The following is a 15762-nucleotide window of genomic DNA, read 5'->3' on the forward strand; positions in this document are numbered from 1 at the left end:
TGTAGAACGACCCCTTACAATGTGTTAATCCTTTAGTGTAGACTACCCCCCCATACTGCCATTTATGAAGTATGACCTTTCAAATAAATAGTTAAATTGTTCCAATCTCTAATTTTTGCCACGTTTCTTTTTTTATACCCTACATCTCAATGCATTGTGGTGTTTCCTTGAAGAATTTACAGAACTTTACATTCTAAATGTAGCTAAAATATATATGGAAGCGTATTCGCACCAAAATTCATATGAAAATGCAAATCAGCAAACATTTAATTTTCATTCGATATGCACAGAAACCATAATTCAAATGAAAATCAGCTTTGTATATTTATTTTCAAGTTAATGCACATAATTTATCTGACAATTTAAAATTTTTAATGCCAAGACCATTTCATATTCAGTTTTTGTTTGCCCTCTACAACTCAGCCCTTTCATAATTTAAATTAACATAAAAAGCCATATTTGAAATTGCAGTTTCTTATTGTAACCACATTATCCATGACAAAAAGGAAATTATTCAACTGGTCATTTATCATTTAATTTTCATGTTATTGTGGGTCTCATAAATCAACTGCAATTGAATTGCTTCCGTTTGCATTATCATTTTTGCGTGAATTGCATTTTCAATTTGAATTTTGGCAGGGTTTTTGCTTGACCAAGCAAAAAGGATAATGCAAATGGAAATAATGCCATTGCATTTGATTTGCCACCCTTGTGCCACAAAAACAAGAAAATGAAACGATGAATTGCCAAATGAAATGTCATTTCATTTGTCATGGATGTGGTTTCTCATTTTCCTTTAAATTACGACTGGGTTGTGTCCTAGAGGGCAAGAAATTGAGTATGAAATTGCCTTTGCATTTACATTTAAAAATTGTCATTAAAATTGTATACATTAATTTGAAAATTAAAATTCAAAAGCGGGATTGCATTTTCATTATCTCATGTATTTTTGCTCTTATAATGAAAATGAAAGGTAATTACGGATTTACATTTTCATTTGAATGTTGGTGCAGATATACTTTCATAAATAAAGGACAAGGCACCGTATTGACATTGGCAGTAAAGCTTAAGTGACCGCAGTCACTGTCAAGCAAAGTCGCTACATAAGCCCTGTTTTGAGCTAGGAAAAATCCTGACCAGTCATGTGGTCTCCTGATTTGATGGATGATATTGTAACAATAGGTGGGTCTACTAAAAAATGAAGCATTCCAAATTGTGGAGTGGGGAAAAAAATCAGGGTTAAAAAAAATTTTTTTCCAAGATTTGTTACCAAGTGATGATTTGTTTTAATTACTGTGACTGTGTTGTATTTATTTGTCCCATAGTTTCTGGTTGACGTTCACAAAATTTAGCTTTTCAGTAGATGGGGTCTGATTAAAAGTTATTGGAGCCTGCCCTTGAAGTCCCTGTCAAAGCTAGTGTTTGATTTGCATTTATAAAGGCCCAGCACCTTCAAAACATTAAACTTTCATTAACAGTATTTTCGTTTGCTGTGTCCTTGACCTTCGTTGTTATTTTTTGCATGCAGGAAGAGACTTTGGAACAGAAAGAAGGGGCATTCTCCAACTTTAGAATCTCAAAAGAAACTATCAAAAACCTTGAAGGTATGTCTGCTTCTTCCAGTCATGACTTGAGTCAAGATTTATGTGTTTTTATTGTGTTAGTTGGAAGGCATAACCATTTTTTTTTCTTCCACTTTATTTATTCTACTTTATCAAAGTAGTGTCAGTTCCCTTTGTCCGCCTCTGTTAATTGCATTAGATTTTCCTTTACCTGTAGGACGTGGAGTGACATACCTGTTCGATATCCAAGTCAAAACCTTCAACTCTGTTTACGATGGAAAAGACGTGGTGGCTCAGGCCCGAACGGGCACAGGGAAGACCTTCTCATTTGCCATTCCCCTTGTTGAGAAGCTGCTGTCAGAAACTGATGAGAGGAGGAGAGGCAGAGCTCCAAAAGTAAGTGCTTCCCAATAGGGCTGTCAAAAAATATTCGAAGTTCGAAAACTATTCGAAAATCTTTTCTTTTTTTAAGTTCGAACCTAAATTTGAGCATTCGAATATTAGTTTTGGATTCCGCGTTTTGTAATTAACATGAATATTCAGGCTTTAATTCCGTGCGGCGAATCATGTTCATGCACGCAAAGTTCATTTCCTGTGCTAACATTACTTCCTCTGTCAACAAAAAATGTTCTGCCCTGAACCCAGAGCAAGAGTATCGTCTGGTTTTCCTTGCCAATAACCTCCGGTGATACTTTCAGCTCCATGGACACCTAACGTTACTGGTCAGCTAGCCTTGTGAGCCAGTCTCTTTTTTCACTTCGTTCAACAGATCTGGTTAACAATCAGCTAACAATTTAGGCTAAATAATGTCCCCATGGCAGGCTATGTTTCCTTTCTGTTCTGAAGATTTTGATAAAATTGGATGATAAAAGAAGTTAAATTACTTCCTCTGTTTAGTTTGTTTATGTTGTTTTAGGCTACAGGTATTAGCCGTTTGAATAGTTTCTGTGTTAAGAAATAGACAGGGATTTCCTATAAACAATCATTTCCCTATTATTGTAATTAATAAATGGCAAGTTGTGGCAAATTACATCCACAGGAACGTGCTTTATTCATTTGCATATTAGGCTATAGAAAGGGGGCTCATTTATAAAATGAACTTGTGTGCATCCATCAAGTGAAGACCTGACGTAGAGCCACAGCCATTTCCACGGTCAAATCGAGTCATGTTGAAATTTTATAAATCACTACTTTGACGTGATTTTCTATGTACGCGCCACACAATTGATCTAAAATACATTTTATAAATGAGGCCCCAGATGTACTAACCTAGTATGAAAGTTCACCGATGTCCTCTATTCTACTGCCCGCTTGTGGAAAATAAGGCGCAGACCAGTTTAGAGGGAGCGTCACGTGCATACGTGCATCACGCACCTGACAATAAGCAGCTTATTTTTTTTAATTATAGGCAAATGATATTCGAATATATTCGAACTCTAACTAATTACGAAAGCTAATATTCAAACTCAATTTCATTGCACTTTTGATAGCCTTACTTCCCAATACTAAATTAACTGGGTGCACTATAGCCCCTTTTCCACCGTAGGGCCGAACGGTTCTGAGCATGGAGAGGAACGGTTCCAGTGGTGTTTCCACCTGGAAACGTTTTCGCGCAGAACGCTTACAAACCATGTCCAGCACGATATTTTCGGCACAGATAACCGTGCTCAGTGCAGCAGAACCGTTCTGGTGGGCAGGCTTAACGACGTAGGTATTCACTGATTGGTTTCAGTCAGTTTTGTGACTCCGCGTACGGTCTCTTCATGTCCTCTTCCATAAGCTAAGTCAGTAGAGAAGCTAATATGAATTAAAATGCCACTCAAAAATCGTATTCCGTCATAGCAACAAGATAAACGCGACAATAGCCCTAAGATATTCCAATACAGCAGTGAAAACAGCTCACTGAATAACAAAATAAACAAAACAAGTTTTAAAAAATGATACCATGTTATTCTACAGTCCATATCTGGGACTAAATATTGAATAAATACACAACCTTACCATTGGTTTTACGCATAGAGATGTCCCTTTTGAGACTGAGTGGTCATATATTGTCTTGGACAATCCATTCGTGAAATATACGCACATTTGTGATGCTTGGGTACCTTCCAAAATAGCTCTCTGTAATACCACACATGTCGTTTACAGCATTGTCGCCCTTTTTAGTACAGTCTGGCTTGATTGACAATTCATTTATTCAGTAGGTGAGAGTATAAGCTTTCTAACGATGTATAACATGTCTAATTTTGCTTTTGGAATAGCGTTTCATAGGTCAGCGTAACCAAAATTTTTCTTATCATCGCATTCACTTAAGTATTCACTCTGTGGTAGCAATAAAAGACACAGCACCTAACGAGACGTAATTCCTTTGGAAATACTATTATTATTGAGGACTTCAGGGCATAGCTAAGCCATATATTTGCTGATAGATCTATCTGACATCGTTTTCTGGAGCAAAACAGAAGCGGATTGAACTGTATCATTGATTTACTGTCTCTGTCTCCATCTACTGAACACAGATAAAATTTCATCATTGCTATGTATTGTATGTATTACTGCTCAAAATATTCGGTTATACACGTTATTTTTGAAACTGAGTGTCTTTAAATAGGTTAGTGGTATTATATATTGTGGACATTTCACACTGTAATGTAAGCGTTAGTTAGTAGGCTAGTGTAATAGTTTTTGTGATGCATGCAACAGTGATGATCAGTGGAGGATACGCTAAAAAGAAAAACCAAAAACAGACCAAAATACACAGAATCCTCGTCTGTTTCGTCAGCCAACCAAACATAACATAACAAAAACAAAACAAAATGGGGAGCAACGACAACAACTAGCGCATATTTATGACATACACAACGTAACTTAAACAAATGAGTTAGGGAGCATTTAGTAGGTGAAGCAGTTGGGACAAACTATGAACAATAGTAGCTATATAGGCTATGAAATATAGAAAAATAATCTTGCATTTTGACCTTGTACAAGAAGACCCTCCCCCTTTCATTGGATTGGTTTGCACACTGGCAGGTCACTGCAATATGCTGCAGATGTAAAAAAATTTTTTATTTTTTTTAAGCGACGTCAACTACTGCATTAAGTGGATGCCTCCCCATGTTTTATTTGGGACACTGTGTCTATGTTAGTTGTTTGTATCCTTAAGCAACAAACTATACTTTGTATTCATAATTTTTTCTTTCAAATCTCAAAAAAAGTCTTTTTTGTGCTTTTCTTAATTGTTGTGCAATCTTGGATTAAATTAAAGCTGCACTATGCGAAATGCCGCTAGCTTTTGTGTTTTCAAAACAAGCCAGCTCTCCCCTTCCCCTCCCTGTGCTAAAGAGCTCTGTTCAAATGTGCAAATAATGCGATCTGTGAGGAGTGTGTGTTGAACACAATTCCCACCCTCGGCACAACCCTCCCCCCACGCCCCCCCCCCCGCATATAAATTCTCAGCTTGTGGGAAACACTGAACATGTACGGCAAAAACATGTCCATGGCCACGGGGTGGTGGTAGTCTGAATACTGAATTGGCAGCCCCATACAATGCCAACTTTTTAAAATTGGCTCGTAATACTGTATACCACATTACATTTTTTGGCGGTTTAAAGTTATCAACAATTGGATGCCAACCAACTGTAATTAGAACCTTTATTTAAAAAATATTATTTTGGGAAACCTTATGCTTGCTCATCCCCAAGTCTTTTTACTCTGTTTTTATTCAGGTCCTGGTCCTTGCACCAACCAGAGAACTGGCTATTCAAGTGTCCAGGGATTTTAAAGATGTCACAAAGAAGCTATCCGTGTGCTGTTTCTATGGTGGCAGCTCCTACGTCCCCCAGCGTGAGTTCCTGTATGCTTACTGTGTTATTCCCATTTAGTAGAGGAACAGGATTCCAATGATACAAGCCTCCCACACTGATTACATGGTCAAATTTCATCAGTAAATGCCAGCCTCTCTGAAATGTAGACTTGACCAATTGTTGCAGCTTCTTATCAGTAGTATATGTGAAGAATTATGGGTGCTGGTCCAGGGTTCAGAAGCCCAAGAGTGTAAGTTTTAAAAGTGGGCATGGGCAATGGATCTCAAGTTTCACTTCAAAGTACATCAATTAAAAAAATGAGTTTTACTGTGGAATAATATATTTTTGGCAAAATATGTTTAATGTAAAAAATGCACCTACATAAATTATACTCTTTTCTGTCTGTTAAACTAATTCCCCACAAAAAATGGTCTGCATGCCAAAATGAGCAAATGCGCAATACCATATAAAAATGAGCCACAGCAATGTTAATCATGCTTTCCTACATTTGGTGAAGCCCTGCATTAATTTTAGAATGATGAATGATTAGAATAGAATACCTGCTAATGCACCTGTTCAAAAATACAGTGATCATCAAAATGATACTCTTCTGATCATCAGGAATGTTGCTAGGTTATCTTATAGCCGAGGCAAGTTTGGTTATTAATGAAATTTTTGTTGTACTACCATGTTGGGAAGTCGGGCAACAAATGTACCATGTTAACATGGCAATAGTGCCACCCTGGCCTCTGCTTCATTCTAGTGCCTCAATAAAGATTTCCAACATAGCTCCTATAGATAAACTGAAACCATTGGTATTGTGGAATGTTTGCCAGAGTGCAGTTTCCTCAGGACACTTGAAGCCACCACTGCCCCCTTAGTGACACACGCATGCACAGTCACATGAATTACACATGGGCTATAAAGATGTGAGCTACTTCTTGATATGATGCTTGATATGAAACTTTTTGATGAACTAATCAAATCTACAAAAGCACAGAAAACAGCCAGGTTAAAAGACATTTATTGAGGTAAAATGCATGAATAGCAGCAATCTTTAGGGTGAACTATCCTTTTAATACCATTTATTTATCAATTTAACATTTTTACCTGAATTTTCCCCTGCAGTGGATAGCATTCGCAATGGCATCGATATCCTTGTGGGCACTCCAGGGCGTGTGAAAGACCACCTTCAGAACAACAAACTGAACCTGTCCCTGGTGAAGCATGTGGTCCTTGATGAAGTGGACCAGATGCTGGACATGGGATTTGCTGAACAAGTTGAGGAGATTCTAGCATCTTCATACAAAAAAGGTAAATGCAAAATACTGGTTGGGGCATGATTAAACATAAACATTAAAATGCAGAAGCTACTGTATTTAAGATGGCTTAAATGGTAAAGCAACAGAACTGAAGTAATCTTATTGAAATAAAATATGCAAATTCATTATATACAAATGTTCATACAAATTTCTTATTTAAAAAAAAAAAAAGAGTATTAGAGCTGCCTTAACTGATCCTAAGCTGTAAAGCAGTGAGCATGCTTTTATGATTCCACATTAGTGTAGTAAGAGGTCAGGATTGTCTCATTGGTTTTGTAGCTTTTGTCACAGCCTACTTTCAGATGAATTCTGCTAGCTTTAGAGTTTTTGGCTTGCCACCTTTAAGATGCCAATGCTCTGCTGTGGTATTCTCTCAGATTCAGACAGCAATCCTCAGACCCTGCTCTTTTCCGCCACCTGTCCCTCCTGGGTGTATGATGTGGCCAAGAAGTACATGCGGCCACAGTTTGAGCACGTCGACCTCATTGGCAAAAAGACAAAAAAGACTGCCACCACTGTGGAGGTATGTGGCTGGGATTCACAGGGAAATTCCAAAGCCAAGCCATTGTCAGTGTGTAATGATTGTGGCTTGTGGCGTGTGGTGTGGCTTGTGAATGAATGAATGAAACATTGCATGCAGAATGCAGAAAAGTATAGTGGAAAGTACTCATTAGATAGATATCATTGCTTTCCAGGCAGATTTTTCTAGTAAAAATTGTTAAGTTCCCAACAATGGATCAGTCTGTATTTCACGTAAATGTTCATAAAAAGCAAATAATTTTTTTGAACAATGTCAGTACATGTATTTTCACCTTTGTGGGCTTATAACACGACAGGGGATGCCTAAAGTATCCTATATAATTAATAGCAGTGCAGTAAGTTTACTAATTTTGCAATAAATATTCAAAATATAATATAACTGCTGTTTTATTATACACAATATTCAAATATATTTTTTGTTCCAGTGGGCAGCATCAAACATCGATAAATAAATGTGTTCTTTTTGCTCTTTTCTTGTATGTTGTGTTAGGTGATTTTTGTTATAACTTTCTGTTGGTATTTTTCCGCTAAAACATTCTGTTTTGCCACAAATGAAGAAAAATTGAAATAGTAGGACTAATTGGCATATACAAAGTTTTTTTTTTCCAGTGACAATAAACAGTACATGGTGCACACAGGATTAAAGGTCTGATGCATATTCATGGTTTCTCAGTGAATATAAAACCAAATTATTGTTTTAACTTTACTCAGCAGGAGAGTGAGTACACACTTTCTCAAACTCACAACCTTAACTTTATGCAAAACGGCACTGACATTTGATGTCAAAAAAACTGTTTTCATTCACCATCTTGCTCCCCTGGACTGCAGCACCTGGCTATCGCCTGTCACTGGTCCCAGAGGGCGGCGGTCATCGGGGATGTGATCCAGGTGTACAGTGGCACCCATGGCCGCACAATAGTGTTCTGTGAGACCAAGAAGGAGGCCACCGAGCTGTCGATGAACGCCTCAATTAAACAGGTGCCAGTCTGTGCTCCCGACTTCATGCACTAAGTACGGAAGCATACCCACAACAAAACTGGAATGAAAATGCTAATCGGAAATTACATTTAGTTTTCATTCGATGTATTCAAAAACCATGCCATAATTAAAATTAAAATATTAAAGCCTACTTTGCATTTTCGTGTTCAGTTAAAGCACATACATTAGTCTGTCTATTTGAAAATTTAAATGCATAAAAAGTTTTCTTACCCTTTACAACACAACACTTATTGTAACTCCATCATCCATGACAAATATGAAATAATTCAAATGGCCATTTATAATTTCATTTTCATATCTTTGTGGCACAAGGGTCCAGTTGCATTCCTTCCATTTTCATTATCATTTTTCGCACGGCCACACTAAAACCCTGCCAAAATTCTAATTGAAAATGCAGTCCACCCTTTGCATTTTCATTTTCAAAGTCAAAAGCCCTGTCATCAAATGGCAGTGGCATTAAAGCAGTGGTTCAAACCCAACCAAGAATTCCACTGTCAAATTGCTAGCTAGCGAAATTTACTGCATTTGTGGAACTTTGTTTGTTCTTAAATTATGAATATAAACCAATCAAAGTATTGTCAAAGGTACATGTGTCTTAGTTCATTTAAGGCTTTTTAAAGTCTCTGTGATGCTCACATCTGGAGTTATACAGCTTTAAATGGGGCACCCCCTAAATGGGCAAGGATTAACCAGATCTGGCATCTGCGCAAAGGGGTATTCATGATACTGTGGCAGTGGCTAGCTAACTAGTTTAGGACTATAATGGTTTATGTAGTCTACATACCCACATTCATTGTAGCACTAAAGCTAGCCACCAACTTTACATGGCACCAAAATCTAAGTGGATTATCAGTGCTGCCTCCCACCAAAATGCCGCTCAACATTGCTAATAAAACTGGCTGACAGTTAATGAATAGCAACATTAACATAAGTGTAAATTCCACAGCTTTATTTAAAAACGATGTGCAAACTGGTGGCATTAAGAAACCAAAACAACCGTTTCAGTTTCTTAACATGAAAATGTTAAAACATGAAAATGAAATGCTAAATGACCAATTGAACTATTACATTTTTGTCATGGATAATGCTGTCACAATAAGAAATTCAAATGTTTTTTATTTTCATTTAAAATCTCACGGACATGTCGTAGACGGTGAGAAATTAAATGTGAAATGGTCTTTGCGTTTAAATTTTTAAATTATTACAAAGTACTTACATCAACTTAAAAATTAAAATGCTGTGGGCTTTTGCGTTTTCATTTGGTTTTGGCGTACATTGAATGAACATTAAATTTAATTGCCGATTTGCATTTCCATTTTAATTTTGGTGCGAATATGCTGCCATATAAAAATTGAAGAACCAATGCAACTAGATGGTTGTGTGAGGCTATTGATGTAAAGACTAAAAAGGGTTTACTACCCTGGTTTATTACAGTGCTTTAGAGATCTGTCTATGCTCTTTTGAGGCTGTTGCTGCCCACCACTGTCTTATGTGATTGTTCTGGGTGTTTCTCATGAACAGGATGCCCAGTCATTGCACGGAGACATTCCTCAGAAACAGAGGGAGATGACACTGAAAGGATTCAGGAACGGGTCCTTTGAAGTCCTTGTTGCCACTAACGTTGCTGCTCGAGGGCTAGACATTCCAGAAGTTGACTTGGTCATACAGTGTTCTCCACCAAAGGTAAGGAAGGAGCAGAGCACATTGCAGAAGAAAGAGGTTACACATTTGTACTTGTATAGCCTTTACAGTAATGATTTACGTGATTATGAGCTCACTTGTTTACCACGAGGCTACATTCCAAAAAGCACATTCTGCCATGTCCCAACAGCTATGTGGCATGTACGATATGGACACACAGAGGATAAGTATAGGAACTGGGAACATTGAGACTCCAAAACAGGCGACATACTGAAGGTAGAGGAAGATGGGAGATGTACAGTCAATAAGATTGCTGATGATGCAACCCTCCACAAACATCTGGAAAAAATGATCCAACATCATTCCATCATTTCACCCTATTCGGGTTATTGCAATTCATCAGTTTACACCAATGCATCAGTTCCAGTGTAATGATTCTACTGCTTTGACTTCAAAAGAAACAATTCACTCTTGATTTTAATGAGTAGTTTGGCTGAAAAGACTAACTACGTGGGCTATCTTCTAACTCAAATTCATTAATTTTGACATCTATTTTATGATTGTTCCTGCCCCAGTTCCTCATGAACCAGAAGATGCTCCTCACACCACAGAAGCACTTGTGTGGAACCATATTGTTTCACTCTTTATCATTCACTCTTTAACATGTAGGACTGAAATGAAGTACACAGGTGACGGGGATAATATGGTAGAAGTCATTTTTTCGTCTGGTTTGGAATTTACATTGTTTCCCTAATTTATCCAAGTTTCTCAGTTCTAAATATGCTCAATGACTGCTGCAGCTGCCAAATTTGTAAAGACACCAAATTTCTGAACATCAAACAGTATTATGAGGAGTGTTGGATTTTGTGGCTTAATGCAAGTAATGCTGCCAGCTTGGGTATTACATTACATTTCATTACAGGCATTTAGCAGACGCTCTTATCCAGAGCAACGTACACAACTTTTACATAGCATTTAACATTGTATCCATTTATACAGCTGGATATATACTGAATCAATTCAGGTTAAGTACCTTGCTCAATGGTACAACGGCAGTGTCCTACCCAGGAATCAAACCTTTAACCTTTCGGTCACAAGCCCAGCTTCTTACCCACTGTGCTACACTGCCACCCATTTTCACACCTAGTCAGGTTGCCTTTTTCCACTGTGAATACAGCAACAAACCAGTAATTACAAATACCAATTTGCAATGCTTTTTTCCCCTTATGTCAATCACTTCAGTGTACTGTGGGCGACAGTGTATAATGGGCAAGGAGTTGGTCTTGTAACCTAAAGGTCACATGTTCAATTCCAGGGTAGATTCCTGGGATTCAGTAGGCATTCCAGCTGTACAAATGGATGCAATGTAAATTATATGTAAAAAAGAAAAAAAAAAAAGAAAAGTTGTGTAAGTCACTGTGGATAAGAGTGTTTGCTAATTGCCTGTAATTTAATACTACAAAGGTTCATGGCTGGCTAGTTAAGCACATTTAAATGATATCCGATCTTTTGTTCTGTCCGAAAAATGTTATTTGAATTATCAACCTGCTTTAGTAATTAGTGCTTAAGATCTGTAGTGCTGGATTGCATGCTTGTCTTTGATACGTTTTTTAGTAAGGACTTGTGTTCTTATTCCAGGATGTAGAGTCATATATCCACAGGTCAGGGCGAACAGGCAGGGCAGGCAGGACGGGTCTCTGCATTTGCTTCTACCAGCGCAAGGAAGAGGAACAGCTTCGATACGTGGAGAACAAAGCCGTGAGTGTTTTTCTTGGAAAAAAATGTTGGATTAATCCAAGATGTGCCAGCCAGGGAAGCTTGCAACCAGTGGGGTAGCCGTTAACGTGTCATAAGGTGGTCTCTGCCACCATAAAATTAAGCCTTGCCACCCCAGTTATCCAGACTAAGTGATATAAAAGTTTTTGATATAAAAAATATTTCGTTTTTCATCATCAAATGTAATCATTTTCCCCAACTTTGGTAAATTCCTGTAATAACCAGTTCCAAACTCTAGAGTTCCCCCTTCTCAAAAAAAAAAAAATGGATGCATTTCTGCTTCTCCCCCTCCCATCCTGTGTGTGAAATGGCGTGCTTCTCGGTTGAATGCAGAGTGGGATACTCGTGCTGTACGGTGCATGATTTTGCTTTGTGCTTCCTATTAGCAAAATAAGTCAATGCTCCAACTTTCATTGAAAAATGACTATCAAACAAGTTTTAGTAACTAGCTTGCATTTCCAGTCATTGATCAAAGTTAATATCTTTTTTATCTTGTTTAGTGCTGTCAGTTGTGTTCTGGTTAATGCAACTTGCTAACATTGCCAAACTTGGCAATCTTGCCCCAAGTAGCTAGCAGCTAGTGTGTAATGCTTGTTTGATTCTTATGCATGATTTGCAAATGAGTGCATTAAAATTACATAACACACCTTGGAGCGGACTATCCCCTCTATACCATGGTCACTTGCTAAAGAATTAAAACAAGAGTATTCACTTAGTTATTGTTAGATGTTTTGCTTCAAAAATTAAGGGTTATTATGCAGGAGGTGCCATACATATGACCGAGCAACCAGACTCTGTGTAGTTCCTTTAATCAAATAGCAAGTCAGTGTTATGTTCACTGTTGCTCGTGCATTGGTATTAAAATTTAATTTGACCTTGTTGTCAGAAATGCAAAAAAAACTATTAATGCAGTTCATTTGGGTATTATTAAGTTGAGCATGTATTGTCAATACCTTTCTCCATCTCAGTGGCAGTTCACCCAGCCTGTAATAAAAATGTCAGCGGTCCTTCTCTCCTGCGCAGATCTTTCAGTCTGTGAATCTGTGTTTGTATAATGTAGTTTTTTGCTGTTGTGGCTTTCATGCACAATGCAAAATCCTATTCTAATGATTGTTGGGACTTGTCTTAAATCTCTTAGGCCTACCAATTAATTAGTTGTATATTTAGAGTCATTCTTTGTAAGCCATATAGATTTTAAGCTTATCATTTAATCATTATTAATCTATTAATGAGTGCTGACAATCAATTAAAAGAATTGAACGAAATGTGCATCTCTACTAGCTAGCCGTCTATTCCATTTGTTTTAAAACTTCAGCTACTCTGTCATACGAAATTCATAGAGAATTCGTCTTCGTTCAGTTGAGCACCTGTTAGGGGTAGTTCAGAGAGGTCACTATTTGTATTTGTTGAGGCTGCAAAATTATTTGATTTCCAGATCGGGAAAATTTGGAGATTTGGGTGAAAGTATGGAAAAAGTATGTAAGCTTTGCTCTTAGTAATACATACACAAAAAAGTTCACAAAGCGCAAATATATGAAAGAAATGAAAAGAAAAGCTGTGTGCCTTTAGATATACTCGAAAAATGTCCACACATGCACTGTAGTGTTCATTCGAGATGACTGCCTGCCTGGATGACAGTTCTTTTAATCTGGGAAACAAAGAACTGTGTTTCTAATTCATGAAAAAAGGTTGATATTAATTACATTTAGTCTGGGGTGCAGTTATAAGCAATTATTAAAAATAAAAAGTATGGGCCGTCTGGGTAGTGTAGAGGTATAAGCACTCGCCTACCACCGGTGAGACCTGGGTTCAATCCCCGGCAGCGGTACTTCCAGCTTGGTCAGACGTTCCTACGAACACAGTTGGCAGTGTTCGCGGGTGGGAAGCCGGTAAGGGTATGAGTCCCAATCGCTGCATTAGCGAAGATCCTACCAAATACCCAGGCAATTGGTAGTGCATCACAGTTCATGTACTTACAAAGTAAGTGAGATAACTCGGCTGGCTATGTGCTTCTTCTGTAATCGCTTGAGAGTGTATCGCTAGCTTGACTTGTTATATTTGTGTTCTTATTGACCAATTTTGTCACCTCTCATTTTTGTATTAAGTGAAATTTTACCTTGCCTCCATTTTCCCACGCCATGTGCAATTTTCTAGAATTGCCACTGTTTGCAAGCTTAAGATTTGGTATTTTCTTTTTTTGTTGTACTGTTGCTATCATTTATTGATTGAAAGCATGGTTTTATAGAAAATGACCTTGAATTTCATACAGTTGATGTAATTGCTTGACTTGAATCCCTTTTTTGCTTCCTGTTTCTAAACACAAAATTTATTTTTAAGGGCATAACATTTAAGCGGGTTGGTGTCCCATCTGCCAATGAGATCATCAAATCCTCCAGCAAAGATGCAGTGAAGTATGTAACTCAGAACATGGCCGCACTTTTGCCTTGGACATTTTTATATGTTATGCTGTTTATTATGCAATGTTGTACATGTTATGTTGTTTATTTTGATTTTGGTACTGATTCAAGCTTTGGTGCCTCTGTATCGATACCAAGTTGATGCCTTGGAGGGAAAAATTAACCTCAAATGAATTTTTTTCTGGAATATCCATTTACACAAAATTGCATAAAATCTTAGTTACAATGTGACATCAGATCTGTGCGTTTCATATGAATTCTCAAACATTTCAACATTATCAACACTTCAAGTATGCCATGCAGATTTGTGGTCTGTTTTGTTTTTTATAGTCTATCATTGGTGAAACCGGGGGAAAAAAGTAATCAAATCATAACAAAGCAATACAGCCAAATATACAATAAGGAGAATACAGTGGGGAACTTCTTTCCTGGGGAAACAATCCAACTTAAGCCTGGGACAAAGCATAGTTTAGATGTTGATGGGGAAATGTCCTGTAAATACACAATAAATGTATGCATTTCATAATGTTTTTATTACACTTGTAACAGAAGTGGCAGGGAATAGCAGGATTATCCAGATGAAATAAAATACAAACAATGTTTTGGCATTCTGATCCAAACAAATTTTGGCCACAAAAAAAGAAAAAATCCCTGACAGCGATTTCTGTTTTAATTAACTCTTGTTGAGAAAACTGACACGCCAACTTTTGAACTGATATAGGGCCACCAGAGCACTCACCTTGCAAGCCACCACTCTTGAAAAGGAAACTGATGGGAAGTGCTGTATGTACTTCTTTTAACATTGTTGATAGCAAGATAAGCATCGTCCAAAGATGTAGGTAAAGAAGCGTTTTAACTTTATGTTCAACCATGGTTCGCAACCCTGTTCCTGGCTCTGCCATCCATGAGGTTTTAACTCCAACCCCAAAAAAGCACGCCTCATTGAACAGCTACAGATCTTGTTGAGCTGCTTATTAGTAGAGTTAGTTTTGCCAAATTAGGGTTCAATGAAAACTGTAGATCTCAGGAACAGCACTTTGAACCATTCATGTACCTGAACAGTAAATTGGGTCCTTGTCTTGCAGATAAATAACCTGTTTTCTGCTCACGTCAATGCTGTACGTCTTAACGAATCATTCTTCACCAAACGCAGGTGTTTGGATTCTGTACCCACAACTGCCATTGATTACTTCCGTGACGCTGCAGAGAAGCTGATCGAGCAGCGGGGGGCAGTGGAGGCCTTGGCAGCTGCCTTGGCCCACATATCTGGTGCTACTGCCATTGAACAGCGCTCTCTTCTCAACTCAGATGCAGTAAGTTTGAAGCACTTTGAGAAGTGGTCAGCACAATATGGAATATTGTTGGTATGAATATGGAGTGTCTGTTCTTTTACCCATGTCTGAAGAATTTGATCTTGCTTCATATACAATAGTGTAAACTTCTGCATGTAAACACAAATTTGAAAATCGTGTCAGGGTTTTTTCCTGGCTGAAAATTTGGCTAAGGTGGTGACTTTGCATGAAAGAGACTACGGTTGGTCCGGCTTTACTGCCACTGTCAACTCCATGCGTTGCCTCCCTATATTTAGATAGATTTAGAATGTAAAGCTCTCTACAGTCTTCATGTTTTCTTTGTTTTTTTTTTTTAATTCCCTGTCAGTATGAATTTAACAGGCTCTGAGTTGCTATTACAAACAACATGC

General features: G+C 37.7%; 1 protein-coding gene across 1 annotated transcript in view; it reads left to right on the top strand.

Annotated features, from left to right (window-relative positions):
* Nucleotides 1-15762, top strand: part of ddx21 (DEAD (Asp-Glu-Ala-Asp) box helicase 21) — a 28959-nt gene that overhangs the window by 7317 nt on the left and 5880 nt on the right. Inside the window, exons 4-13 of the mRNA XM_064321489.1 lie at nt 1529-1604; nt 1780-1958; nt 5288-5405; nt 6494-6679; nt 7065-7210; nt 8056-8205; nt 9748-9909; nt 11506-11625; nt 13981-14054; nt 15214-15373. Of these exons, the coding sequence (XP_064177559.1) occupies nt 1529-1604; nt 1780-1958; nt 5288-5405; nt 6494-6679; nt 7065-7210; nt 8056-8205; nt 9748-9909; nt 11506-11625; nt 13981-14054; nt 15214-15373 (1371 nt within the window). The remainder of the gene's footprint in view (nt 1-1528; nt 1605-1779; nt 1959-5287; nt 5406-6493; nt 6680-7064; nt 7211-8055; nt 8206-9747; nt 9910-11505; nt 11626-13980; nt 14055-15213; nt 15374-15762) is intronic.

The sequence above is a fragment of the Anguilla rostrata genome, chromosome 2, assembly GCF_018555375.3.
Source record: "Anguilla rostrata isolate EN2019 chromosome 2, ASM1855537v3, whole genome shotgun sequence".
In the NCBI taxonomy this organism is placed as follows: Eukaryota; Metazoa; Chordata; class Actinopteri; order Anguilliformes; family Anguillidae; genus Anguilla; species Anguilla rostrata.